This window comes from Nannobrachium achirus, assembly GCF_963921795.1.
Source record: "Nannobrachium achirus genome assembly, chromosome: 12".
NCBI classification, from domain to species: domain Eukaryota; kingdom Metazoa; phylum Chordata; class Actinopteri; order Myctophiformes; family Myctophidae; genus Nannobrachium; species Nannobrachium achirus.
The window spans coordinates 46,319,745-46,346,440 of record NC_137832.1 but is presented as its reverse complement, the minus strand read 5'-3'; the positions used below and the strand labels follow the sequence as shown (position 1 = coordinate 46,346,440).

The 26,696-nt window shown below is 43.8% G+C and overlaps 1 protein-coding gene across 1 annotated transcript; it reads left to right on the top strand.

Moving 5' to 3' along the window:
* Window positions 1–8,506: 8,506 nt before the first annotated feature.
* On the top strand, window positions 8,507–18,821 carry LOC308295633 (hydroperoxide isomerase ALOXE3-like; the record flags this gene model as incomplete). Its single annotated transcript, XM_080738682.1, has 10 exons — window positions 8,507–8,580; window positions 9,409–9,452; window positions 13,050–13,222; window positions 13,350–13,493; window positions 13,663–13,866; window positions 14,068–14,154; window positions 14,439–14,605; window positions 15,000–15,121; window positions 16,862–16,962; window positions 18,627–18,821. The coding sequence occupies 10 exons, from the start codon at window positions 8,507–8,509 to the stop codon at window positions 18,819–18,821; spliced, it is 1,311 nt and encodes a 436-aa protein (XP_080594808.1).
* Between the last annotated feature and the right edge of the window lie 7,875 nt (window positions 18,822–26,696).

Sequence of the window (26,696 nt, the reverse complement as noted above, 5' to 3'; positions counted from 1 at the left end):
CTATAGAAATGTGTGACCGGCGACACTGGTTGGCCCTTATATTATCCAATCATGAAACTAGCTCGGTTACCACGTGACACCGAGACAGCCAATGGACAAAAGGTCGTCAAGACGATCGCACTCAAGACGCTCAAAATAAAGATCTGGTTTCCAACCAGATAAAAACTGAGCGCCCTACCTCAGCACAAGGCCACTGGCCTTGATAAAATTCCAGCTAGATTTCTCAGAGATTCAGCCGCCACCATTGCTCCAATCATTACCCACATAATTAACCTTTCCATCGAACAGGGTCATGTCCCACAAGACTTCAAACTAGCAAAAGTAACCCCCCTGCATAAAAAAGGTAGCAAACTAGACCCTGGAAACTACCGTCCCGTTTCCATTCTCAGCTCCATATCCAAAGTCATGGAGAAAATAGTCTACGAACAGATTGCAAGATATCTCGATGAGAATAATCTGATTTACGAGTTCCAATCTGGATTCAGAAAATCTCATTCCACCGACACATGCCTTCTCTATTTGACTGACCAAATCAAACGCGAAGCGGATGACGGCAAATATAGCGGCATGGTCATGATGGACCTCCAGAAGGCATTTGATACCGTAAATCATTCTATTCTGTTTGAGAAACTAAAAGCCATCGGTCTTGACAGCGCAGCAGTGAGTTGGGAGGGAACAGGTGGTGGAGATTAACGGTACCCTGTCCCCCCCCCCCCTCCCAGTAAGCTGTGGTGTTCCTCAAGGTAGCATACTGGGGCCTCTGTTGTTCCTAATATACGTGAACGACATGGCATCTGCTTGTGACTGCAACCTGTTCCTGTTCGCGGATGACTCGGCTCTCCTAGTCTCGGGCAAGGACCACTTGCAGGTTGAGAAGACACTTAACTCTGAACTAAGTAAGATCTGCACATGGCTTATACGACAACAAATTATCAATTCACCTGGGTAAAACGGAGTCCATCCTCTTTGGAACAAATCATAACCTCAATAAAGTCGATAACTTCACAATCAAAGTGGGTGACAAGGTCATAACTCGAAAAAACGAAATCTCTTACTTAGGATGTATCCTTGAAGCTAATCTTTCCAGTGAAAAGATGACTTCTAAAGTAATAAATAAAATCAACCAACGAACTCGTTTCCTACAGAGGATCGCCCCGATGGTCAATTTCAACACACTGAAGACCATAGCTGGTGCAATAATCCAGCCCCTCTTTGACTACAGAGTCCACGTATGGTATCGTGACGCCCCACAAGCCCTGAAAACTAAACTCCAAACAGCCCAAAATAAACTAATTAGGGTTCTGCTTAGCCTTCCCTATCAGACTCACCTCACCGCTACTCACCAGTTAAGAGTGGGGTGGCTCAGAGTAGATGACAGAGTACAGCAGCTTGCAATGGGCCTGGTGTACAAGATACACTACACCACTATGATACCCAAGTACCATATTTGTCCATAATTACAACACCAGAGGCAGCGCCACAGATCACTTTCAACCCAGAGTCAAAACCAACAAAGGGTCAAACTCGTTTTTCTGCTATACCACCAAAATGTGGAAAGCCTTACCGAAGGCCATAAAGGAGTGTGGATCACTTGCATCCTTTAAAATTGCCCTGAAAAACCACTTACAGGCAGCAGCCGTTCGCAACTGGTAAAAATGAACCTAGCCAACCCTACCCTCCCCTGCCCCTTCTTTGTATATACTGTTTGTTTAAGAATAACTGTCTTCTTTTTTGTTTTTCTTTACATATCTACTGCATAGTACTGTGTTCTATCTGTCTGTCATTCAATGTTATATGAGATACTTCAATGGTTTCCAGTGGAAATAAGCTTAGTCTTTTCATGGATCTCCTTTTAGTAGACCTTGTACCAGTGAACTGTACCATCATGAAACTGTACCTTTTCCTATGCAAACTTCTAATAAAGTCTTCAATCAATCAAAAATGTCCCACCGGCTTCAGATTCGGCACACGCGTTCCCTGCTGCGACGCGGAGTGCAGTGCCGGGCCTCGACCCGACCCGACGCGCGGTTTTCCCGAACCGGCGCAAAACGTTCGGAATCTCCTTATGCGGAGCTGATTGTTGACATCAGGCTGTTCCGGAGGAAATCGGCGCAAGCGCTGACTCATTGTTACATCACTTCATAAAAGGCTCTGACATCACATACGCCACATGAGTCAACAAAAAATGCCATTGTTACGTATTGAATGTCATCAGTATGACGTAACCGAACAACGGGTATGATGGGTATTGCCTAACAACCAGAGGGGGATCATTCCCCACGGGTGGCAAAGCAAACAGGCTGCGTATACTGCTCAAGATGAAGACAGACAGATACAGAGATATCCATATATAGGCAAAGAAATGGACGCAGACAAACAGATAAATGGGGTTTGCGTTAAAGGGTGGGGCATTCATTCCCTATTTACATCGTTCCCGAGTAGGCCGGTCCCCGACTAGACGATTAGCCGCCCGAAGGGAAGAGATCTCCATATATGGGCATAAAAGGGACGCAGATACCGGTATACAGATATCTCCATATATGGGCATGATATCTCCATATATGGGCATAAATGGACCCAGGCAAACATATGGTCAAAACGGGTCCTATGACAACAGTTATAATGGGGTTTGCATTAAGGTGGGGCATTCATTCAATATGTACATCGTTCCCGAGTAGGCCGGCACCCGACTAGACGCTTGGCCGCCCAAAGGGCAGAGATTCCACATGGGCATAAAAGGGACACAGACAGACAGATACAGAGATCTCCATATATGGGCATAACATGGACCCAGGCAAACAGATGGTCAAAACGGGTCCAATGACAACAGTTATAATGGGGTTTGCATTAAAGGATGGGGCATTCACTCCCATTTTACATCGTTCCCGAGTTAGCCAGGTCGCCGACTGCGAGCTTCTAGTAGCCTAATAAAAATAATAATAATAAAAGTAAAACTGGAGACTTCTCATAATTATATTGCTCTGTCATTTGTTTGTTTGTGGCTGGCTTGATCCTTCACCAGTATAATCATCTCAATTACGCAGACATTCTATTCAAAAACCATGGTAACTATCCATCAGAAAGAGAGAGAGAGAAATGGTCGAGTGAGCTTCACTTTGTATTGTGAGTAAGATGGGACCTGTTGTCAATGGTGTTGCATTGCCGATTAAAATATAATCTCTTTAGGCCTAAGCCTTTTTATTAAACCACAATCGAATGTTGTTTACTTGCATAACGGGGACACTTTTTTAATTGTATTTTATATTTAGTCACTGGAAAAAAATTCAACATCTGATCTCTCAGTACCTACTGTTGCCTCAAGTTGGAAATGAGAACATATTAATGCTTCAGTGCACTTGTTAAAGCACCAACAATGCAACTCTGTCCACCTATTACTAAATTAGAGTGACAGATACCCCAAGTTAGAGATAGGAGAGTGAAGAGTGATCTTAAAGCCACACACACTCGGCTCTCGTGGAAATCTCCAATTCTGGTCTTCTGTTGTCATTTTCTCCAGTCGCCCTGTTGCTCCGTTTTGTCTTTGGTTAATTGAATTAATTGTTTTGTATTAGATACCTGCTGTGGCCATCTGTTATTTGATTGATTGAATAAGCTATACTATTCAATCAGTCAGTACACATGTACACAAATGTACACAGCCAGAGAGCTGCAGCCTATCTTGACATTTTTAAAGGACAACTTTGGTTTTTTACAACAAGGGTTCATATTTTAGATTGTAATTAGAGAAAAGAAAAAGTGAGTGTTAAAATGTTTTCATTTGCTTCGTTCTATTGATTTAGCGTGTTTACCGTGCTAAAATGTGGGGCATGCGTACGAATCGGGGCATGCGTACAAGTGGCTAAATATGTCTTTTTAGACACAATAAGCCAGCAGTTTCTTTATTGCTATTTACAGTAACACTTCTAGCCCCGTAAGTCACATCCAACCATGAAAGGTTGCGTTGTATCTTGGGAATGGGCTTATTCTGTGTAAAATGACATATTTAGCCACTTGTACGCATGCCCCCAACCACTGAAATAAGAATCTCTAAAACAATAGAAAGAAGTAAATGAAATACTTTTAACACTCATCTTTTATATTCTTTAAGTACAATCTAAAATATGAACCCTTGTTGTAAAAAACTAAAGTTGTCCTTTAAGAACCACTTAAAGCATTTAAACAAGCATTTAAACAAGCATTTGTGGAATGTATTAAATGTTGTTGTTGTTAGTTGAATGGCTTGTGAGCCCGCTTGGGAAGCATAATGTTCAAAGTGGCCCTGAGCAAGATATTGAACCCCTAACTGCTCCTAAAAACAAAAAGTTATACAGTGTATTAGATTTTGCTTATGTTTTTAATCGATTGAATGCTTCATGCTAGGTCTTTATTTCCATTGTATGTAAAGCACTTTCTCTCTGTGAGAAGTGCCAACTAAAATGTACATATTACACTAGCTCCTTTTGGAACCACTCGCTCCACGGCTATGCCGCTCCGAGATGTGGTTCCTGCTCACAGCATGCCCAAATGAGGTTTCTCCTGGGGTAGTTCGCCAGGTTATCAAATAATAAAGTATTGTTTCAACACAACGTTTGGATTACCCTAAAAAGTAGAGATGCAAGAGACGGTAATAGGACCATTGCTTTTTGGATACACCGCTTAGTGACGGTAGCGAGGTTCGGATCACCTCCGTTACACACGCTCATAAGAGCTGTTGAACAAGCATAGCAGATTCCTCTGAAGTCTGAACTGGTTGGTCCACTGACCATTCCATGCTCCAGCTATGGGTGATGTGACGTCACATGTTGCCCCTAGAGAAAATACCTTTGGACATGTGAAGGTAGTTTTTCAGGTAGTTGAGGCCATACCATCAGATGGAGAAGGCAGTCATCTCTTGTTAAGGCTAGGGGCCCTGTTTTCATCCATGCTAAACCCTAAACCACTAAACTTCTTTGCCTTTTTATACTATTTTGAAAAACATTTTAAACTACTTCAAATAGCCGATCTACAGCGACACATTGTGAGCTTATAGATTAGCAATTTAAAAATGTAATGTAAATGTAAAAATAGTAAAAAAGGAAAAGAAGTTTAGGGGTTTAGGGTTTAGCATGGACAAAAATGAATGCCCAATATGAATGACATCTGATCCAAGGCTCTCATCAGGTTCTCTGCATTCTGAAAATGTTCATCTGTGATCGACTCTGTAGCACTAGCTAAGCCATCAACTGAAGGACACGCACATTCAATCTGAAGTAACGTCTTTCCCATTCAACATCTTGGCAAAAACGATCCACTCATGTTATGGGAAAAAAAAATTGATAACAAAAAAAAAACAACAACATCTTGGCAAAAACATCGGACAATTTTGACGGGAGATTTTAACACCAATGTTCTTCGGAAAGACACTCCCATATTCAAATCCTTCAGCAATTTCTGTGGCCTGCATAACCTTACCCAGCTGATAAAGCAATTCACAAGGGTAAGGCCAACTTCTCGAACCATCACAGACCTAATTTTGGCATTGGACAAATCCAGAATAAAAAGGAGTGGTGTCATCGAATAAATGGTATATTTATATAGCACTTTCATCTACATTAAGTCAACCCGGATTTGAACTGGGAAGCCCTTCAGGAACCCTTTGTCTTCCAATGGCGGTTTCTCTACCCCTGAGCTATACTGCCCCCGCCATTAAAAGCAACTTAAGTGATTAGAACATCATTTCTGCACTCGTAAAATTCCTCATAGAGCTGCAGTTCATTATCACACCACAATAAACTGCAGAGCTATGAAGCACTACTCCCCCGAAGCTCTAACAGCATGGATTGGTCAGATGTTACAAATTGCACCTCGGCCGAGGAGACCTGGTCTTGTTTCAAATCTAAATTTGTGTCTGTACTTGATAGCATAGCACCCTGCAGCTGATCAACATATGAGAGAAAGGGCTGCCACACCCTGATATACTTATCAAAGAACCCCTCAGTGTATATCTATTTCTTTTCTAATGTAACAAAATACATGACCTCGCAGATCCACCAACCAAAGGAAGGGGGACAACATTTTTTTTACATTTATACTTGTAACCATGAGTTTTCAACTAGCTCATATCTTGGCTCTCTTTTGATCAACTTTTTTGGCAAAGAATCTTTCAAATGTGCCTGCCCTTAATGACAATATTGTCAATTCTGACCACCACTTTGTAACCTTCTCCATCTCTCTCTGCAATTAACCACTAACCAGTCCAACCTCATTCTGTCACCAGTCACATGATGGAATGTCCCCATAAGTGCTTGCTTGGTTGTCTGAAATGCTAATACAATTCAATTCAATTCAAAGGGAATAATACACTGGGAGAACACGTCTTAGCAGCTGAAAGGAATGGCGCAAAACGGGCCTATCGGACCAGTAACCACTAACCACCCATCTTGCAGTCACTCTTCTCTGCCTTCTCATCTTACCATGTTTATTATACTTAAGTCCTTCATATTTTGAACATTAATTTTGTTTGTTTATCAGCAGGATAATTTTTTTTTCCATCAATACTTATGTATTTAATGTCACTGTCATGCAATCACACAAATACCAAATTACACCACATTGACCTTCGTCCCTTTCAATACCAAGCATGTCCTCACTGTCCTTTCCAACTATTTCGTTCCATACTCGAGCAGCTTTATTGCATTGTATGACCCACATGCGAGTGCATTTTTGTGTCATTTACTCCTTTAAAGGAAATATGTAATATGTTTTGGTCAAGGTTAAAGCACTATATTATGATAGTATGCATTGCTATAGATTGTTTGTTCAGTAACAGGGGTCTCCCCGTCACTTTAATTAAGAAGACAAAATACATTTTCAGGTGGATTGCACATTTCTAACCAATCAGGAGAGAGTTCTCATTTATCAACTGTAACATTTGAGTGTCAACGTGTGTCAGCTGGACACAGACACACACCTCCCCTCTGCCTCATTAAACAACTCCACCCCTCCAATGTCAAGAACTGCTGACCCGTACTCTTTAAAACCTGCACTCTCCCTGCCTCTCTTGCACAACATCTTTGAATCCTAGGGTGTAAAGATACATATTTGACCTACTGAAACCGCACTCTGCTCAGCCAGCTGTCACAGTAAGTTTCTTAATACTGTTCGGACATATTCATGTACTGATATATACTGTACATGAATGAAAACTCTATATGGCAACATGGGTGAACTCTGAACCGAGTACTCAAAGCTGAATTGACAATTTTTCTCACTATTAATTGGATTCTACAACAGATAATTTACGTGTGGATATGACTATTCAGAAATAGATTTGAAATAGGTTGTTGTTTATTTGTTATAGAATAGCAATTTGAAATAGGTTGTTGTTTATTTGTTATAGAATAGCAATTGGTATTAGTACATCCAGTTTCAGACAGTGATGTGACAAACCTAGCCTACTTAATGGTTTATCCACAATTATTAATAGTTAAAGACTTTTAAGGGTCCATTTGGACCCTTAAAATGGTTTGTGAATAGGCTAGTTTGTCAATTGAACATTATTAATGATGAGCAATATTGATAATAGTGATGACTTGGCATTTGTTGTCATCTGCTGTAACTCCTTACAGGTGGCTTGTTGGAGTAACCTGGAACACCTGAGAACTAGAAAGGTGCAATTCTGGGAAATTGCAAGTGTGGAATCCAGCGGGAAATGAATTCCATCTTACCATTTATATTGTGTATTGTGATGTAAGTGAAGCATGACCAATCCTGTCTGATTGTACACGAGGTTGTCCAAGTGATAACTTCTTCAGTTGATTATTTTCAACCCAGATAACTTCAGTTAAAAGGTTAACAAAAACATGTTCACTTCAGCTGTCAAAAGGTTCTCTGACCTAGAAAAAGCGTGATTATAGCGACCACACTATCAGACAGTTGCATATTTTTCAGATGACTGGTTTACTGTATTGTAAAGAAATTATTTTCATTTTGTAGAGTTCCTTGAATTAGAGGAAGGAAGATTGAGGTCATAGTGAAAGAGATACATACATACATACAGTATATTGTAATTTTGGTTTAGCGATATTTAGAACATATCATCAAGGTGTGTTCTTTTAGAAACATTAGCTGTTAATGCCCTAGGCCTAGAGCATGATTTATATTTGGTGCGCTCCGAAAAAATAAACTCCCTTAGAACGGCAGACTCCCTATACCTTCTGCCGTGGCCTGAAGACTCAACTCTTCAGACTCAATGACCATACCATTTTATATAATGTTTTTTACTGATGCTTGGTGCAAATCAAATATGACCACCACCTATAAACGGGTTTGGCTCTAACCTTTGAATCATATGAGCTACAGATGCAAACTTAGTGTCTATTTCATGTTTTTTTTTACCATGATAATGTTGGAATGCTAAACATTATGATTGGGTGTGTCTAGAACGATTTCAGTATGTGTGAATGGTACTTGGACTCCAAATTCACTTGTAAAGACCACTCCATCAAACAGGGAACCAGTTGTGGGTATGGATGGGGATGGCGTGGGCCTCTGCGGCGGCGGCGACGTGATATGGAGGGACGTGATATGGAGGGAGGGCGGGTAAACCTGATTGACATGAGGGAGGGAATGGAGCGGGGTGTGGGATGCCGGTACTGAATGGAGCGGAGAGGGCGGGGCGCTTGGGGCAAGAGCCCTGGGTGGTCTGGCTCTGGGGCTCTGGTTCACATGGTGGTAGGCCCGAACGGAGTCCCCCCTTTGGAATTGGTATCTGTAGAAAGGATGCATGCGAGGAGAATGATTAGTTACTGCAAGGAGACATGGTTAATGATCCATCCAGATGCTACTACAGCCTGTGCCATTCAACTCCGTTGTATTTTTAGACTGATTAGCACAAAATTACCATTTTATCTCCCTAAGGCCCCAAACTAGCAGGCAGTAACCCCTCAGGGGTGATCCAAATCATCATAAGCCTACTTGGAGACCGAATTAATTAGAACCCTTTTTATTTATTTATTCCAGACACAGAGCGATCATGGCTGAGTACAAGTTGGAGGTCTCAACAGGTGACCAGGCATTTGCTGGGACAATAGACTGCATATATGTCACCTTAATTGGAACCGAAGGAGAGAGTGAGCGCACAAATCTGGACCATTTCGGCATTGGCTTTATTGCTGGAACGGTAAGCTATAATTCAAAGGGATGTGCCACCATTTACTTTGATAAGTAAAGAAAGGGTCATTTTGTCATTTTGCCCTTTTTTATACAGAAGGGGAGCTACACTGTGAAAACCGGTGTACATCTCGGGCGACTTCTATTGGTAAAACTGGAGAAAGATGCACTTGTTAAGCAACTAGATAATGCATGGTTCTGTTCTACGATCGTGGTGACTACTCCAGAGGATGATGTCATCCTTTTCCCATGCTACAGATGGGTGTCCGATGGGGAACAGGTAGAGCTGAGAGGAGGGAAAGGTATGTTCCAATACACATTCTAAAACGACTAGTTCCGTTCCTTAATTCTGGTTGGCTGGTTTCCCTTATTTGCTGTGGTATCCACACCTTGAATCAGTTTATATCAAACCCAGGTGCTGTTATTTCTTTCCACAGTGTTCCCACAGTGCACCAATTATCTGCACCTGTGTTCTTTCTTGCAGACCTTGTAGTGAATTATTAGCTAAATAGAACAGTTTTAATTGGTACATGTCTATGATTTTTCATGTTGCCATAATGTAACCGTTTAGAAAAGCAATAAGCCAGCAATACATGGAGACACTCGGCTTCCCCTCGTGTCTCACCACGCCTCTCAGCCGTTAGAGAGCACAGAAGTTTGACATCACTGAAGGGCGCTATCCCCCTGGGTCACAGCCTTATTTTTTACATTGAAACTTCCCATAGGGGAATCTTAGATATAGCATCATACTGTATAAGAGCTGTGTACCAAACAGTTTCTCCAAACAGAGATGTTCAAATATAACTCAATATCATAATCGACACAGAGTCATACCTGACAGAATCGCCAGGGCGGTTTGTTTATTTTCGGAAAACAGTTCATAAGACACAGTCTAAGATTACCCTATGGGAAATGCAATACAAAAATGCTAAATTGCAAGTGTGGTTGCCTTGAGGCAAGTCACACTTGCAAATATCTGTGTCAGTCCTTGACCCTATTGGTCAGCTTCATGTGGTCTATGATGTCAGACATATATGATGTATCATCTCCATATTTTGGAAAAAAAGTTTAAAGTCAATGGAGAAAATTAATTCAAGAACAAATGTATATAAATGAAACTATATATACCAGTAAGACGACTAAGGGCAAAAAGCGACCTCCCCTTAAATGGCAAGCTTGCGGAATTCGCACAAAAAGAATGCATTATTAATATATACAACTGTACATTGTGCAAGTACAGTAACGGCAGGGGAAGCAGCTAAGAACAGATATGCAATGTTAGTAGAGTCTGTAGAACCAACGGTGTGCCATGAGATCCCAGACATGCTTACTGTACTCAGTTACTCGTTATGTGAAAGTCCTATAATGTCTATGACATCTGACATCATACATACAATCCATTTTATGCCCATATATGGAAATCCCTGTCTGTAAAACCAGCCACACTGGTTAGACTGACATGTATGCTGACATATAATTATCCAAATGTCTGTCTGTCTGAATGTCTGTCTGTCTGTCTGTCTGTCTGTCTGTCTGTCTGTCTCAGTGTTTGTCTTCGGTGGCTGGACCAATTTATCTGAATCCACATCACCATTAGCATATGAACACACCTGACATAACTGCAAAGCCTGTTTGTCACTTTCACAAATCGTATGCTGTATATTAGCATTTTTATGGTGTATCTACTATCTATTCTGCATCTAGCATGAGGCTTATCTATTCTGCATCTAGCATGAGGCAACATGTTTAACCAGCTGTGTGTGTGTGTGTGTGTGTGTGTGTGTGTGTGTGTGTGTGTGTGTGTGTGTGTGTGTGTGTGTGTGTGTGTGTGTGTGTGTGTGTGTGTGTGTGTGTGTGTGTGTGTGTGTGTGTGTGTGTCTGTGTGTGTGTGTGTGTGTCTGTGTGTGTGTGTGTGTGTGTGTGTGTGCGTGTGTGCGTGTGTGTGTGTTATAGATGTTGTCCAAAAATCATGCAGATCGGTACACAGTATCTCTGTAGCCATTATATATACCAGTAAGACTCCCTAATCGGGAGATAAGCGACCGTAGGTCGCTTATCTCCACAAATAGGGCAAAAAATAGTTTTTCCAAAATCTTCCTGATCCATGTTGATGACATGAGTGTAGACATACTGTGTACCGATTTGCGTGATTTGAGGGCAAAAATTGTAGGAGCAGTGTCCAAAAATATGTTTTGCAAGAATCGGCCTCATGGTGGCGCTAGAAGAGGGCCATGTGAGAAATGAGGGGTGGAGTCTCCGCGTCGCCGAGGCGGACGAATAGGTACCGGCCCCGGCTCTCCCGGTCGCTCCTAGCCCGAGTTACGGCATTTTATGTGCGCTGCAGTGGCAGGGGGTCCTCCACTGGGGGGCGCCACCACTTTTGCATCCGTTCTGGAGCACTAGGAGTCGGAGGTCCCCGGGAATTCACCGTGAGCAGCCCCGTTGGGGTGGTCATTTGGTCATTTTTGCACATTTGGTCATTTTTTACATCTGGGGGTCCCCCAGGGAGCTCCGGGTGTCCTTGGAGGTTGTAGTTTGGCAGGCAAGGACTGTGTGTGCAAAATCTGGCATGGATCGGGGCAACGGTTGCGGAGATATGAGCAGGGCAAAAGTGTGACGGTGTGACCGACAGACTGACACACACACTGACGGACGGACGGACGGACTGTGGAGGTTTGGATAGGAGTGCAAGTAACTGCGACCTACGGTCGCAATAATATATATATATATATAGGGCTTAATATTGATGACATCAGGGATCTCCATAAAGGGGCATAAAAGCGATAATGTCAGAGCCTCAAACCAAGCGTTACGAAATGTACAGACGGACAGGGACAAGATGTGACGGTTCTCATACTAAACAGCGACTGTATATCATTAGGAAGGCCTTATGATAAGCCCCCGGAGCCGTAGGCTTTTTTCCCTATTAGTGGAAGAATGTGTGCCTATTTTTGTCTGAATCTTTCAGTTAATGATACAAACTTGAAAAATTGGCGTTAATAGCAGTCTCCATGGGTCACTTGACAAGTATGTGTTTCTTACTTGTATCACCAAATAAACCAATATATCACATAACTGCTCCACTAAGGTGTTGGCCACCATCTTGAAAATTCAAATTCCTCTGACAAATTTCTTGTCAAGTGACCCATGGAAAATGCTCATGCCATATATAACTATACGTCTTTCTCCTCAGCCATGAAGGCCTTTGAGGATGACCATGCCCTTCTGACCGACCACAGGAAAAAAGAGTTGATACGTCACAAGGACTTGTACCAGTGAGTTTTATTTGTGCACAATTACATACTGCAAGAAGGGTTGTTGTTATAGGGTCAAATGCTTCTCTTGTGTGATCGCTTGTTTTTAGTTTGATTTAAACACCAACATACGACAGGTTACAAATATTATGTTTTTAATTCTGTCATTTCCCTACAGGTGGGGCACAGTTGATCCAGGGCTGCCACACGACTCCGCTTTTAATGACAGTTCTGAGATCCCTGATGAAGACTGTTTCTCACTCGCTAGAGCTTTTGAATTTGCTTATGAAAAAGAAATGGCGTGAGTCCATATTGCTCAGGAACCCTATGAATAACCAGGACAAATAGGCCTATACTGTAGTATTACATTGTGAAGGAAAATGGTACAGTTCTTCTTTTTCTTTTTCCAGTGAGGCTGAACTCAAACTGAAGGGAATGCATGACTCTACTAAGCAATGGGAGGACTTTGAAGCAATTAAAAATGTTTTCTGGTTCAGAGAGACACCAATGTCAGGTATAAATGGACTCTAAAGGTTGTAGTCTTAGAATGAAATACTCCCTGACCATTAGGAAACAAAAACATTATATGCTAGGCAGTGTGTACAATATTATAAAACAAACATTTACCAATTGTCACTCCTGTAGAGTACGTCACCGAACACTGGATGGAGGATGACTTTTATGGATTCCAGTTTCTCAATGGAATCAACCCAACTATCATTCAGCGCTGCTTGGAGCTTCCTCACAACTTTCCGGTCACAGAGGAGATGGTGAAGCCCTTCTTAGACAGCGGCAGCTCTCTCCAGAGGGAGATGGAGGTATGGAGTGTCTTACAGTGTATCACTATTGATATGATCTGTTTCAATGAATGGTTGTGTTAATGTCTGTGACATCCAGGAAGTACAAATACATCGTATCTATAATCTAGTTTCTCCTCTCACGCAGAAAGGCAATATCTTCCTCTGCGACTACAAGGGATTGGTTGGATTGTCCACTAAGGTGGACAATGGCGAGGCTCTGCCTTTGGCACCTGCTCTCTGCTTGTTTTACATGAACCCAGAGAATAAACTGATGCCCATTGCAATTCAGGTATTTCACTGATGGGGTCATTCAGTTACTGTATAGTCACATTTGCACAGGAATATGAGCATTGTTTACTACTGTACCAATAGTAAGGATGGGACACTGAGAACATTAGGGCCTGTTGTTTTTAGATGAAAATGTAAAATAAATATTTTCTTTTCTTTTATCATCCCAGCTGACCCAACAGACCTCAGAGCAGAATCCCATTTTTCTGCCCAGCGACCCAGAGTATGACTGGTTGCTGGCCAAGATGTTTGTGAAACATGCAGATGGCATCTACCACCAGTTTGTGTATCATCTATTGAACACTCACTTTTTGTCAGAAGCATTCACAGTTGCAACTCTGCAAAGCTTTCCAGTGATTCATCCTCTCTACAAGGTATGGTCATCATTTAAATTATTATATATATTACAAAATTCTGAGTAAATGTCACAACTTGGTGATATGGCTGTATAAACATAAACTGTTTAGAACATTATTACAATAAAACATATTTGAATATTGTACCACCGTTTAGAACATGATTCTGGGTTTACGATGAATCTTTGACATGGTTCTTCTTCCTTCTTATCTGTCCAGTTGCTGAACCCGCACTTCCGTTACACCATCCAAATAAATGTTCTTGGTCGCCAACTACTTCTTTCACCAGGAGGGCCTTTGGATTCAGTAAGAATAATATTCAACTGTGTCAAACTTGAATTTCTACTTTCAAAGTTGATTTACATTTTTTAAAGTCAACCAGTAATATATTGTCCAAACTAAGGCGTTGTATCCAACAGGATGTTTTTCCCAGCTGAGAAAAGGTGCTCTCGTCCAAAAATTACTCTCACCTGATTCAAATGCCTGACGTGAACGTGCAGAGCAAATTAGATTCTCAGCACGTCAAAACAAAAAGGAATAAATGCCTTGCTCTACAATAAAGCCTTGTCTAATGCTAATTATTTATCTAGACTTCACTAACACCAGAGGGTACGAGTGAGCTCTTGGGAAGGTCTCATTCTGAAACGACCTACAGCTCCCTCTGTCTGCCAGAGAACATCGCAGCACGAGGCCTGGAGTCTGTCCCAAACTTCTACTACAGAGATGATGGACTGAAGCTGTGGAACATCATCAACAGGTGATTATTAACACTTGTTGTGTGACCCTCATTGAACCAACCAAGGATGCTCATTTAGATTGCAGGTTCCAGACCACTGCTACGGTCTTTTAACAACTTTAACCCTGGGCATCGCATTAAGCAAAAAATACTAAAGAATCTTAGAAAATAATGTATTATATTCTTTTGGTTAAGTGTTAAAGCCTTTGCGGGATAGTTGCAGGGCAGGAGGATGTGTAGTACATGTGTTATGACACCTAAGAGAGTGATGGGCTTTTGGTGTTGACACCAATATCTATAGGCTATCTATCATTTATTTTATAACCATGTTATATAGTTATCTATTTCATCTGCATTGAAATGTATATAACTATAGGCCAGTGATACTAAAATAATTGTCGTCATATATCTCCAGCTTTGTAAGGGCAATAGTGGACCACTATTATCCCTCGGACAGTGACGTGTGTAGAGACTCTGAACTCCAGGACTGGATCAAGGAGATATTCACCCATGCCTTCTTAGGAAACAAAAGCTCAGGTATTCAATCAATTATAATGCTATTTACAGTAAACCGCAATACCCACGGTATGCTGTTGATAAACTAGTTAACATATAACAAACTAGTTAACATATACACTAGTAAACATCATCCAGTAGTAAAGCTTTGTTTATGTTTTATTTATAGTAGGTCTATAATGGTAAGTGCTTCACAGAACCGTTTTATGAATATCTAAAAAGCTGGACTAAAGCCTCTTAAAGGCTGTGCTTCTCATCACACTGACTGAAGACTTTGAAGTCATGTAGCTAAATAAAAAAGAGTGAGTGGCATCCTCTGCATCCCTCGCCCCCCAACCCACTTTTTTCTTATTGTACCCCAGTTTAATTGGGGGTTCAAAGGCATGGCTCCTCCACCATAACCTCCATCATAGGCTGGCATGAACAGGTTTGGTGAGGGGACCTTTGGGTATCCTGGCCCGGGCTCTTATTGCGTTCCTCCATAACTCGGCAGTGAGCATGGACAGGTTATATGGTGGTTCAGAAGTGTTTCTCTGGCTGTCCAGAGACCGTCCAGAGACTGTGTCCCGTTCCCAGGCCTTGTGGCTGGAGCGCAGTCCCTACAGGGTCCTGCTGGTACAGGCCATAGGGCTGTTAGTTATGGAAGGCTGTACCAGCGGGTGCGGTGGCATGGACGCGTAGCCTCCAGACTGCGGAGTGTAACCTCCTGCCTCAGTAGCCAACTGCTTGGGGAGGTTGATACGCTCCATGCTGGGGTAGATAAGCTGCTGGTTGTGGAGGGTAATCACCAGACTGAGGAGGGTAGCCTTGCTGAGGAGGGTATCTGCTGCTTTTCTTCTGAAGAAGATATCCTGGGTAACTCATGGTTGCCATGTCTCCTGTCACAATGACCGTCTAGAACAGGAATCTCCCAAACTACTACACCAATACACAATTCGAAATGCACCAATGAAGTACCACCATGCATTACTTTTCATATAATAGATTTGATATACGAAATATTTCAAATTTGATTTAAGATTATGGATGTTGGATTGGGCTTATTATTACCTTGAACCATCCCATAGTTCAATCAATTACTGGGGCGGCTGTAGCTCAGGAGGTAGGGCAGGTCATCCAATGATCTATTCTATGGGTCGGCTGTTGGAATCCCGGCTCCTCCTTTCCATATGTGGAGGTGTCTTTAGGCAAGACATTGAACCCCACATTGCCTCCAATGAGTCGGTCGGTGTGAGCTTGCCACCAATGGTGCATTAATGTGGGAAGTGACTCTTCCCCACTTCACCTCCCAATGAATGAACCATTGTAAAGCACTTGGAAAGGCACTATAAAAAAGCAATTCACTATCTTTGAGGTGGCCTGCCAAGCATTCCCTTCATGTTTCTAGATCACTTTCAACACACACACACACACACACACACACACACACACACACACACACACACACACACACACACACACACACACACACACACACACACACACACACACACACACACACACACACACACACACACACACACACACACACACTGACTGACTGACTGACTGACTGACTGACTGACTGACTGACTGACTGACTGACTGACTGGAGTGATTAATTATTACAATAAACTGTCACGCATTGTTGCAGGTACTGTACATTACTGTAGTTGACAAGACTGAAAGATAGACTATAATCTTCCATCAAGGGTCAGCAATTTACTGATAGTGATGCCAGCTTCAAGATATTAAAATGTCTGTTGGTGTTGATCTAAACAGGGATCCCTGCAGCCTTTCAGACTGTGGAGGAAGTGATCAAGTTCATAACCATGGTGATCTTTAACGTGTCAGGTCAACATGGTGCAGTCCACCTTGGGCAGGTAAGATGAAAAAACCTTCCTTGTTGCAAAATACACACAGGTGTTAATCCAGACTAAAGGGGGTTCCACACGGTACGCGGTCACTGCCTGCTAGTAATTCATTTTCAATGAGAGGCGGGCGGCTTTTTCGGCCAAGCAGCAAAGTTTTGGGGTGGCGAGGCGAGTGGGCGTGTTCCCGTGAAATCCACCGTGAGCGTGCTCGTTTGTGCATGCGTACGCGGGCGGTGAGAGATGCATTGTGTTAATCTATGTGAAATACCGTGCAGCGTTTACTTACTGAGCGAGTGTGTTTGTGATCCTAGCGGCAGCCCCGACGGCAACCGCGTACCGTGTGGAACCCCCTTTAATTTCGCCTCGCCTCGTCGCCCCAAAACTTTGCTGCGCGGCCGAAAAAGCCGCCCGCCTCTCATTGAAAATGAATTGCTAGGAGGCGGTGACCGTGCCTAGTGTGGAGGGCACCCTATAGTTCCTCTCTATGCCTCTATGGTCCTGGCAATAACAATGCTAAAGTGCCCTCCAGACTAGGCGCAGTTGCCACTAAGGCTGCCGCTTGGGTCAGCGGTTATACCGCACCGCTCAGTGAGTAAAACCCACAAAAGATGAACACAATCCATCTCTCACCGCCCGTGTAAGCATGCACAAACAAGCACGCTCACGGGGATTTCACAGGACCGCGCCCGCTCGCCTCGCCGCCCCAAAACTTCGCTGCGCGGCTGAAATAGCCGCCCGCCTCTCATTGAAAATGAATTAGGAGAAGGCGGTGACCGTAGCTAGTCTGGAGGGCACTGAATGCAGAAGAGAATAAATAAATATTACACCCATATAGGTAGTAGGTAGGCTATCCTCTAAAATGTGGTTACTATGGGCATGTTTTGGATGACAATATAGTCTTTGCAACAAAGTAATTATTAAAAACAATTAAAACAAGAATAGATTTAATATTAGATTTTTATTCTCAAAAATTATTATTTGAATATTCGATTATTCTAACCACTAATTACACATAATTGTAGCTATTTCATGAAGCGTTTTACTTGATTATTAGAACTATATCATTTTATGCTTGATAACTGGTCATTTTAGGTTGTTTTTTAATGTCCGCGGAATCAAGAATTGTTCTCCGCAGAATTCCGCAGAATCAGGATTGTTCTCCGCGGAATCAAGACTTTTTCTCTGCGGATTCCTGGGGGGACTTACAGCTCTTGTCGAACAATCACACATTGCAGATTACACAGAAATCTGTTCAGTATGATGCACAGGATACTGCCAGGGTCAGCTTGCTGTGTGACATACACATTGTAATGTCATATTTGGACTAGTGATGATATCATGGTACGCTGTGTTCACTCCCAAAGATGTTTCATATAGCCTCTCTACATTGGCACGCACCATCATCCAGAGTCCTGCATTCAATCTCTTTACCCCATTGGCCCCATGCCTTTTCATGCAGTACATAGTCATACCATGCCCCTGACGCACGCACACACGCACGCACGCACGCACGCACGCACGCACGCACGCACGCACGCACACACACACACACACACACACACACACACACACAATCTTCATAGCTAGCAACACCCGTCTGTTAGTTGTCTGTTTAATTATGATTTGTTTTATTGTGACTTTTATGTGTTCTTATCTTCTTATCTCAATTTTAGTTTGACTATGAATCTTGGATCCCAAACGCCCCTCTCCTACTGCGTAAAGCTCCTCCAACCATCAAGGGACAGTCTTGCTTGAAGACCTTGTTTGAGACACTTCCGAGAGTTGGAGAGACAGTCGGATTCATGGCATCAGGTTGGGTGCTCAACCATAAATTCAAGGACGCTGTAAGTTTTACTATGCATGGTTGAATCATGTTGCAATCACTCAGATAATCAGATTCACTGATATGAAATAGCAGTGAGACCTTGTTCCTAAACCAGTTTGCAACAATGTTAGCAAATTAAAATCTGTCCAGGGTGTTCACAAAAGCCTGATTAGACGATAATATTACCAGACGTTTATTTATTTATTTATTTATTTTTTTGAAGTGGAATAGCTCTTTAAGTAACTTTCTAGATTTAGATTCGTATTACATAAGCCTTTGTTATTTGTAGTCTATTTGAAACAAGCTTGATCAACAAGCTGTGTAAGATTTCTGGTACCTGACCTACACTAGGGACCACTGGCAAGTTGGCAACACAGTTCAGTTATGTACCCCTACACCGGTATGCTGATTAGGGCATAAGGACCAGACCATTTGGCATTTGAAGCATTTTATTGTAGATTTGCAGGTGACAGTGAAGATGAGGATGATGATTTTTTACTGCATGAAGAATCAAAAATAACAACAATCAGTAACTCAAATAAACAAACTCAAATAATCAAAGGCCTAAAGGAACTTAACAACAAATACATCCAGGGGCACAATATCTAATAAACTGAAACACAACTTACTTTAATGCATCATCTCATGCACACAGCCAGTGGGTCCCACAGTGTGGCTTCAGGCAAATGTTTGGTCTGTGGTGCTGCTAGAGCCTATATGGGCTCACCACAGGTGTGCCTGTCACCAATCACTTGGGCCACACCCACTGCTATGTGCAAATGATCAGCTGGGTAAGAAGGTTTTTTACAGTCGCCCCATCAAATATAGACTCAGTCTAATTTGATAATAATAATAACAAACAAAAATAATCAACAACAGAGTAAAGCAGTTCAAGGGTTATCATCGTTGCAACCAGATTCCGGGTCTGCCATTGCCGGAAGGGCCACTAGTCTGGCCACAGGTCTAATGTAAGCTTTACCCTTGATTTGTACTTCTGCTGTACGAACACGGCCATCGTCACTAGGCATGAGGCGAGTCACCTTTCCGATTGGCCACATTCCTCTGGGCAACTGTGGGTCCATCACCATGACGACCGTTGATGCCTCTAGATTGTCTGTTTCTCTGTGCCATTTCTGGCGAGTTTGGAGGCTGGGTAGGTAGTCTTTGATAAAGCGTGACCAGAAATGGTCAGCTAAAATCTGGCTGTGCCTCCACTTGCGTCGGCCTATGAGCTCTGAGTTGTTGTACACAGCCTGAGGGAGGGAGGCGTCCCGTCGCCCCATGAGGAGGAGGTTTGGAGTCACCGGGTCAGGGTCGGCCAGGTCCGATGAGGCATAGCCAAGAGGTTTTGAGTTGAGGATTCCTTCTATTTCGATTAGAACGGTGTTAAGCACCTCCTCAGTAACCGTTTGGGTCCCCAGTGTCGCTCGCAATGCTGTCTTGATGGACCTCACCTCTCTTTCCCACACTCCTCCGAAATGGGGGGCATTAGGGGGATTGAACTTGAATTGAATTTTCCTTTTACTCAGATGCTCCTTTAATATTGGGCTCATTGCGGCGAATGCGTTGCTGAGCTCCTTTGCTCCTCCTCTGAAATTAGTCCCACAGTCCGAAAGAATTTCAAACGGCTGGCCTCTGCGTGATGTAAAACGACGCAGAGACATCAGGAAACTGTCAGTATCAAGGCTAGTCAAGATCTCAATGTGAAGGCAGTGAGTGGTAAGGCATTTGAATAGGATCCCCCATCTTTTATCGGTTTTGCGACCGACCTTTATGAGTAGCGGGCCAAAACAGTCCATCCCTGTGGACCAGAACGGGGGTTGTGTTAAGCGGACCCTGGAAGCGGGTAGATCGGCCATCCTGGGTACGGTAGGTTTAGCCCTCCACTTCCTGCATTCCACACAGTTCCACTGTTGCTGCTTAATGGCCTGACGTCCTCGAAGGATCCAATATGCACGTCTAAGCTCTGCAAATACCCTCTCAGGGCCAGGGTGTAGGAGGCGGGTGTCATAGTCCTTTATTATCAGATGGGTTACTGTGTGTTTGGGGTCAAGCACAATAGGATGCATTGCTCCTGGTTCCAACTCTGCTGCCAACCGAAGTCTGCCTCCAACTCTGATGAGATTAAGCTTGGGTTCGAGCTGTGGGGAAAGGGAAATAAGGCGACTATGTGTTGGGAGGTCTTTACCCAACTTAAGTGCCTTGAGATCGTCTGGAAAACTTTCTGCTTGGGCTTGTGAAAGAATAAGGACTTCTACCTCAGAGCGGTTGCGTGATGGGAAACCCAATGGGGCTTGTTTCGCGGGGTCCTCAAGGTATTGGTAGGTGGCCTCTACGAGCTCTGACCAGGTAGTGAATTGGCTCGGGTCAGGGAGGTCAGACGGTACACTACTCTGGGTGAGACCACAGAACAGGGGTTTACGTAAATCGGGGACTGGATCAGAGGTGTGGGGTGGGAGGGCAGGCCATTGATCACAGGATAAAGCTAGAAATGGTGGGCCTCTGTTCCACCTGTGGGATCCACTTAACTCATTGAGTCGCTTTCCCCGAGTAATATCATCGGCAGGATTGTTACCTGAATCAACATAACGCCACTGGTCAGGGGAGGTGATCTCTAGGATTTCAGTGATGCGGTTGGCAACAAAGACTTTGTATCTGCATGATGCTGACTGTAGCCAGGTCAGGACTACAGTGGAATCCGACCAGAGCACTGTTTTGTCAATGGGAATCGTTAGCTCTTTTTGGAGAAACTGAGACATTTGAGCTCCAGTGAGGGCCGCGGACAATTCAAGGCGGGGGATGGTGATCTGCTGTTTGGGAGCTACTCGAGATCTGGCCATAACGAATGAAACATGTGTTCCTCCCCTTTCGTCCTCCATCCTTAGATAGGCTACAGAGCCATAAGCCCTTTCCGAGGCATCGCAGAATATGTGTAGTTGTCTTAACTTTACGGGGTAAGAAACATCAGAGTCATACCATCTTGGGTAGTGTAGGTTGGCCAGGTTATGTAGCTCATTCTCCCACTCAGCCCACGCCTGCTGAAGTTCTCCGGGGGGTATTGGGTCGTCCCATTCTCTCCTTTTTATCCAGAGCTGTTGAAGTATGACTTTGGCTCGGGTGGTGAAAGGTGATATGAAGCCAAGGGGATCGTACTGTGTGGCAAGTACTTTGTATACGTTCCTCATGGTCAAGGTGTTATACAGTACTGGTCTATGCTTGTAACTTAGGGTGTCTGAGGTAAAGTGCCAGCTCAATCCGAGAGTACCCTCTGTAGGGTCCATTGGGTCTTGGCTGAACCAGCACTCTGTACTGTCGGCCCGAGCTTCTGGGGGTAGATGGTCCACGACAGGTTGGGTATTGCTGGCCCACTGTCTAAGGTCAAAGCCTCCGGCGCCCAACACCTCTCGCAGCTTCATGACCAGTTCTTTGGCCTCTAGGGGGCAGGAAAGCGAGTGCAGACAGTTGTCAACATAGAAGGATTCCGAGACTATAGTTGCAATGTCATTATTAGACTCTGGGTGAGATTTGACGTGTCTCTGAACAGCGTGAGTTGCACAGCATGGGCTGCATGTTGTACCAAACGGTAGGACTTGCCACTCGTATACGTCAGGGGGGCTCTCTCTTCTGAGGTTACGCCACAGGAATCTTAATAGTGGTCTATCTTCGGGTAAAAGTCGAATCTGATGGAACATTGACTTAATATCACCACTGATAGCCACTTTGTGCTGTCGGAAGCGGAGCAGCACACCCAGCATTGAAGGACCCAAAACTGGTCCGGGGAGGAGTTGTTCGTTCAAGACTAGGCTTTGATAGGGGAACGAACAATTAAAAACAATGCGGTGTTTACCATTATGCTCCACAATATGATGAGGGATATACCAGGACTCTAATGATGTAGAGATTTGCTCCGTGGTCAATTTCTTTACGTAGCCCGCCTGTAGCAACTTATCTATTTCTTGACAATAGATTTGGGCCAGTTCTGGTTTCTGAGCAAGGCGGCGTTCAGTCTGGCGCAGGAGGGGCATAACCGCGTCTTGGGGGGATTGCAGCCTCGGGGCATTGGGAATACGGATAAGGGGTGTTGCATAGCGTTTAAGCCCGTCCACTTCCACTTTGATGGTTTTAGCTTCCAGCAGTTCCATGGCCTCTCTGTCCTGTTTGGATCTCGTGATCAGTTTCTCATTCTTAAAGGGGAGGACATCCAACTGCCATAGTTTCTCAACATGGCGGCTGAGTTCTGCATAGGGGGGGGCAGTTGTGGTAAAGAGTGCTTGGGCAGCATCTGAATGCTCCTGGAAGGAGGTTCTCCCTTGGAGAGTCCAGCCTAGCTGGGTATGGAGGGCTATAGGTGTCCCTGGTGGCCCTGCGCAAACTGTCTTAGTTGGGGTTATAAGGTGGGAGTTGGGGTTATAAGGTGGGAGTTGTCTGCTCCTATCAGGAGGAGTGGCTGTACGTTGGTAAATGTCTGGAGAGGGAGGCCCTGTAGGTGGCGATAGCGTGTTTTAAGTTTATCCATCGGATAGCTTTGCTCTGCCAGTGACAATTTGGCTGACGTAAATGCGTTCCTAATAGAGAATATTTTCTGGGGGTTAGAGAAGGGGGAGATCTGAAAGCTAACCGAGGTGCCATCTAGAGACTCTGTTTGCTGCCTGATGGTGCGTACAACCAGCCGTTCAAAGTTTCCTCCAAGCCTTAGTTGCTTGTATGCTGCAGGTAGGAGCATCGTACGCTGGGAACCATCGTCCAGAATAGCATACGTATCTAAAGTATGGTGTTGGTTACGTAGTATGACCTTAACAATCTTTAGGAGGACTTTGGGGGAACTAGGTTGGGGGTTCACATACAGGACCTTAGATTCTGTGCCTCTATTGTTAACATGGTGTAAAATACTTAGGTGTTTACCTTTGCACAGGGGGCATGGTGTTCTCAGGTTACAGTTTGTGGCCATGTGATTTCCTGCGCACCTCCAGCACCTCCTTTCTTGCCTTATCCATCCGGTTGCGTCCTCCGTCTTCAGCTCCTTGAACTCTTTATAGCGGGGCAGATAACAGAAATAATCGTTCACTTGCGGATACAAGCACCAAAATTGGCACACATACTCCTTAGGGATTGCTCTTTTCATAAAACCATCTGGCCAAATCAAATTTCAAGATGGCGGCCATTTTTCAAGATGGCCGCCATTGAATATACAGTAATCTTGCATTCCGCAATAAAATACCATAGACCTGTCCTATTTGAATGATCTTGGTGTCAAATCATAAATTTTTCACTATGTAGAATCCAAATTTGGACCCATGGACTTACTCACTGGCTTCCTTGTACCATATATCAGTCCCGGAATCCTAATATTCTGCTAAATTAGAGGTTTTTGTTATGTCTGACTCGGGTAAAATGGGTGGTAGTGTATATCTTAGTATTGTTAGAGGTTTATAGTGTGTGTATGTGTGTGTGTGTGTGTGTGTGTGGGGGGGGGGGGTAATGTAGTAATGTAGTAACTCAACAGAGCGGATTTCAATCACAGCGGCTGACGCGGCTAAAATGCATGGTAGATATAATAGCGCCGTGGGATCACTCTTTGTCTAGTCTCTATTCTTCGACCTTTTCGACTTGGGTAACCCTGCCAGGAGTACAGGAGTACAAGACTCCTGCCGACATAGCTCTGGGGGTCATGGAGACACGCAAACTGCCTCACCACGATAAGGTGATGATCCCGTCGAGGCAGGAGGTAGTTTTTTTTTTGGTCTTTTTCTTTCTTTTTTTTTTCTAGGGCCTAGGCAGTATAGTACAATAGTATAGTAGGCCTAGACTACAACGCTTCTAAACCTCGCACCTGCAGCTGCACAGTGCCGTGCAGGTCAGACCAAAGCGGTAGCATTTGCATCGACTGCAGCATTCCAACTTGCATCCACACTTGGTCAGCTGCTGGCAACTCTTTGCAATGGGTGGTAGCTCAGTCCAATCAATCTGCCACAGATCTCCTTTCTTGGTCCAGCCCCAGTTGTCAGGAGTCTGCATTTCTGGTTGACATACTGTTGACTGACTCCAGATGCAGGCCGCTTGATAGGAAGCGCGCTTCACATGTTGCTTCAGTGCTGCTTGCGTTGGAGGAATGGCTTCGTATGGCCTCTGCTTCCGAGCAAACAAGTCCAACCTTGCATCATTGACACCTTCAGCTGTGCTGGATCGGTCGTACATCATGACCACAAACTTCTCCAAGGTTTTCAGGTCTTCATCATCCACTACAGGTGGGTAATGGCTGAGTTTGCTGAAGACACCGGAAGCCTCATCACAAACATTCCAGGTTTGCCACGCAGGCTTCTTCCCCTTTCCGCGGAATGCTGAAACAACATCGCAGCCAGTGAAGCATCCTTTTGCTCTTTTCTGCAAGAGTGCAACACAGGTCATGAACAGAATCCACTTTAAGTTCTGTCTTTGGCCAAAGGCAACCCACTTCCCAGCCCTGAGGCTCATAGGGCAGGAGTCTATGTCCTGTTTCTGTGAGGCTGCTTGATGTACATTAAGTACCCCTAGTGGACATGATAATAGTTTGTCACAGGGACATACCCCAATCCAGCCTTTGATGCTGAGGTCATAGATTCAAGATGTATGACAAGGTCCATATATGGAGTTCCCTGATGTCTTCAATATTAAGCCCATATCTAACAGGACTTCATATGGGAATGCCCATATATGGAGGCCACATTGGCCACATTGGCCACATACCACACTAACAGAATCCATATATGGCCAAGACAGATGACCAAGATAGCCCATATCTGTGTGACTGGTTCTACAGACAGGGATCTCCATGTATGGGCATAAAAGGGTATGTTGTCAGTTGTCATGGACATCATAGTACTTTCACATAACAAATAACTGAGTAAGCATGTTTGGGCTCTCACAGCATATCTCCATATACAGTACATGGATCTCCATATATGGGTACCAGGGGGTCTCCATATATGGGTAACAGGTCCGATACATCAATGGCCAGATGGCAAAGAATTGGCACCCTGAGGCATCTAACTAGTAAATAATACTGAGAATATTAATAAACCATCAAGTACACTACATAAACCCAGGATACATAAAACTAACAGTTTCTAATATTATTCTTGCAAGAATAGGGCCAAAACTGAAACAGCCGTTTGGATGGCCCCCTGTAGTAACGCTGAGGACACCTGGGGGTCCCGGACCCTGTGGAAGACCCCTGGTATTAGCTACAGAGCCCAGGTACAGGTACAAAAGCTTTTATGCTTCAATTATGATCTAATTTGACACTGTTCTGGAGCAGGAGCAGAGCAAGGACTGTACTGAGATAGGCTCAGGGGTCATTCCGGGGGTCCCAGGTGAGGAGAGACCCCCACCAAAAGTCATAAAGGTTATTCTGGCTGCTTCAAAAGTGCAATATATGAACTTAGAATGTTTTAAAACCTTCAAAACAACTCTAATATTATGAAAATTGGACATTAACTGGCTGACATACTGTTCTGCGAGGTCCTAAAATAGATGACCCCCCAGAAAGGGGGCAGGGGTCAGGAAAATCTGACACCCATAATTTTCTGACAGTTTGGTCCCTATAAAAGCCAAAGCAGTAAAAAAAATACATTTTAGCAAAGAAATCCTTAGAAGTACACATCTTATCACACTAGGTAGTAACTCCAAGGACCCCCAGGGGTCCCGAAGCCCCTGTGGAAGACCCCTGGTATTTGTTACTACTTTTTTTTTGTTTTCAGAAAAAAAACGTTTATGCTTCAATTATGATCTAATATGACATTGTTCTGGAGCAGGAGCAGAGCGAGTACTGAGAAAGGCTCAGGGGTCCATCTGGGGGGTCCCAGGTGAGGAAAGACCCCAACCAAAAGTCAGAAAGCTTATTCTGGCTGCTTCACAAGTGTAATAAATAAACTCAGAATGT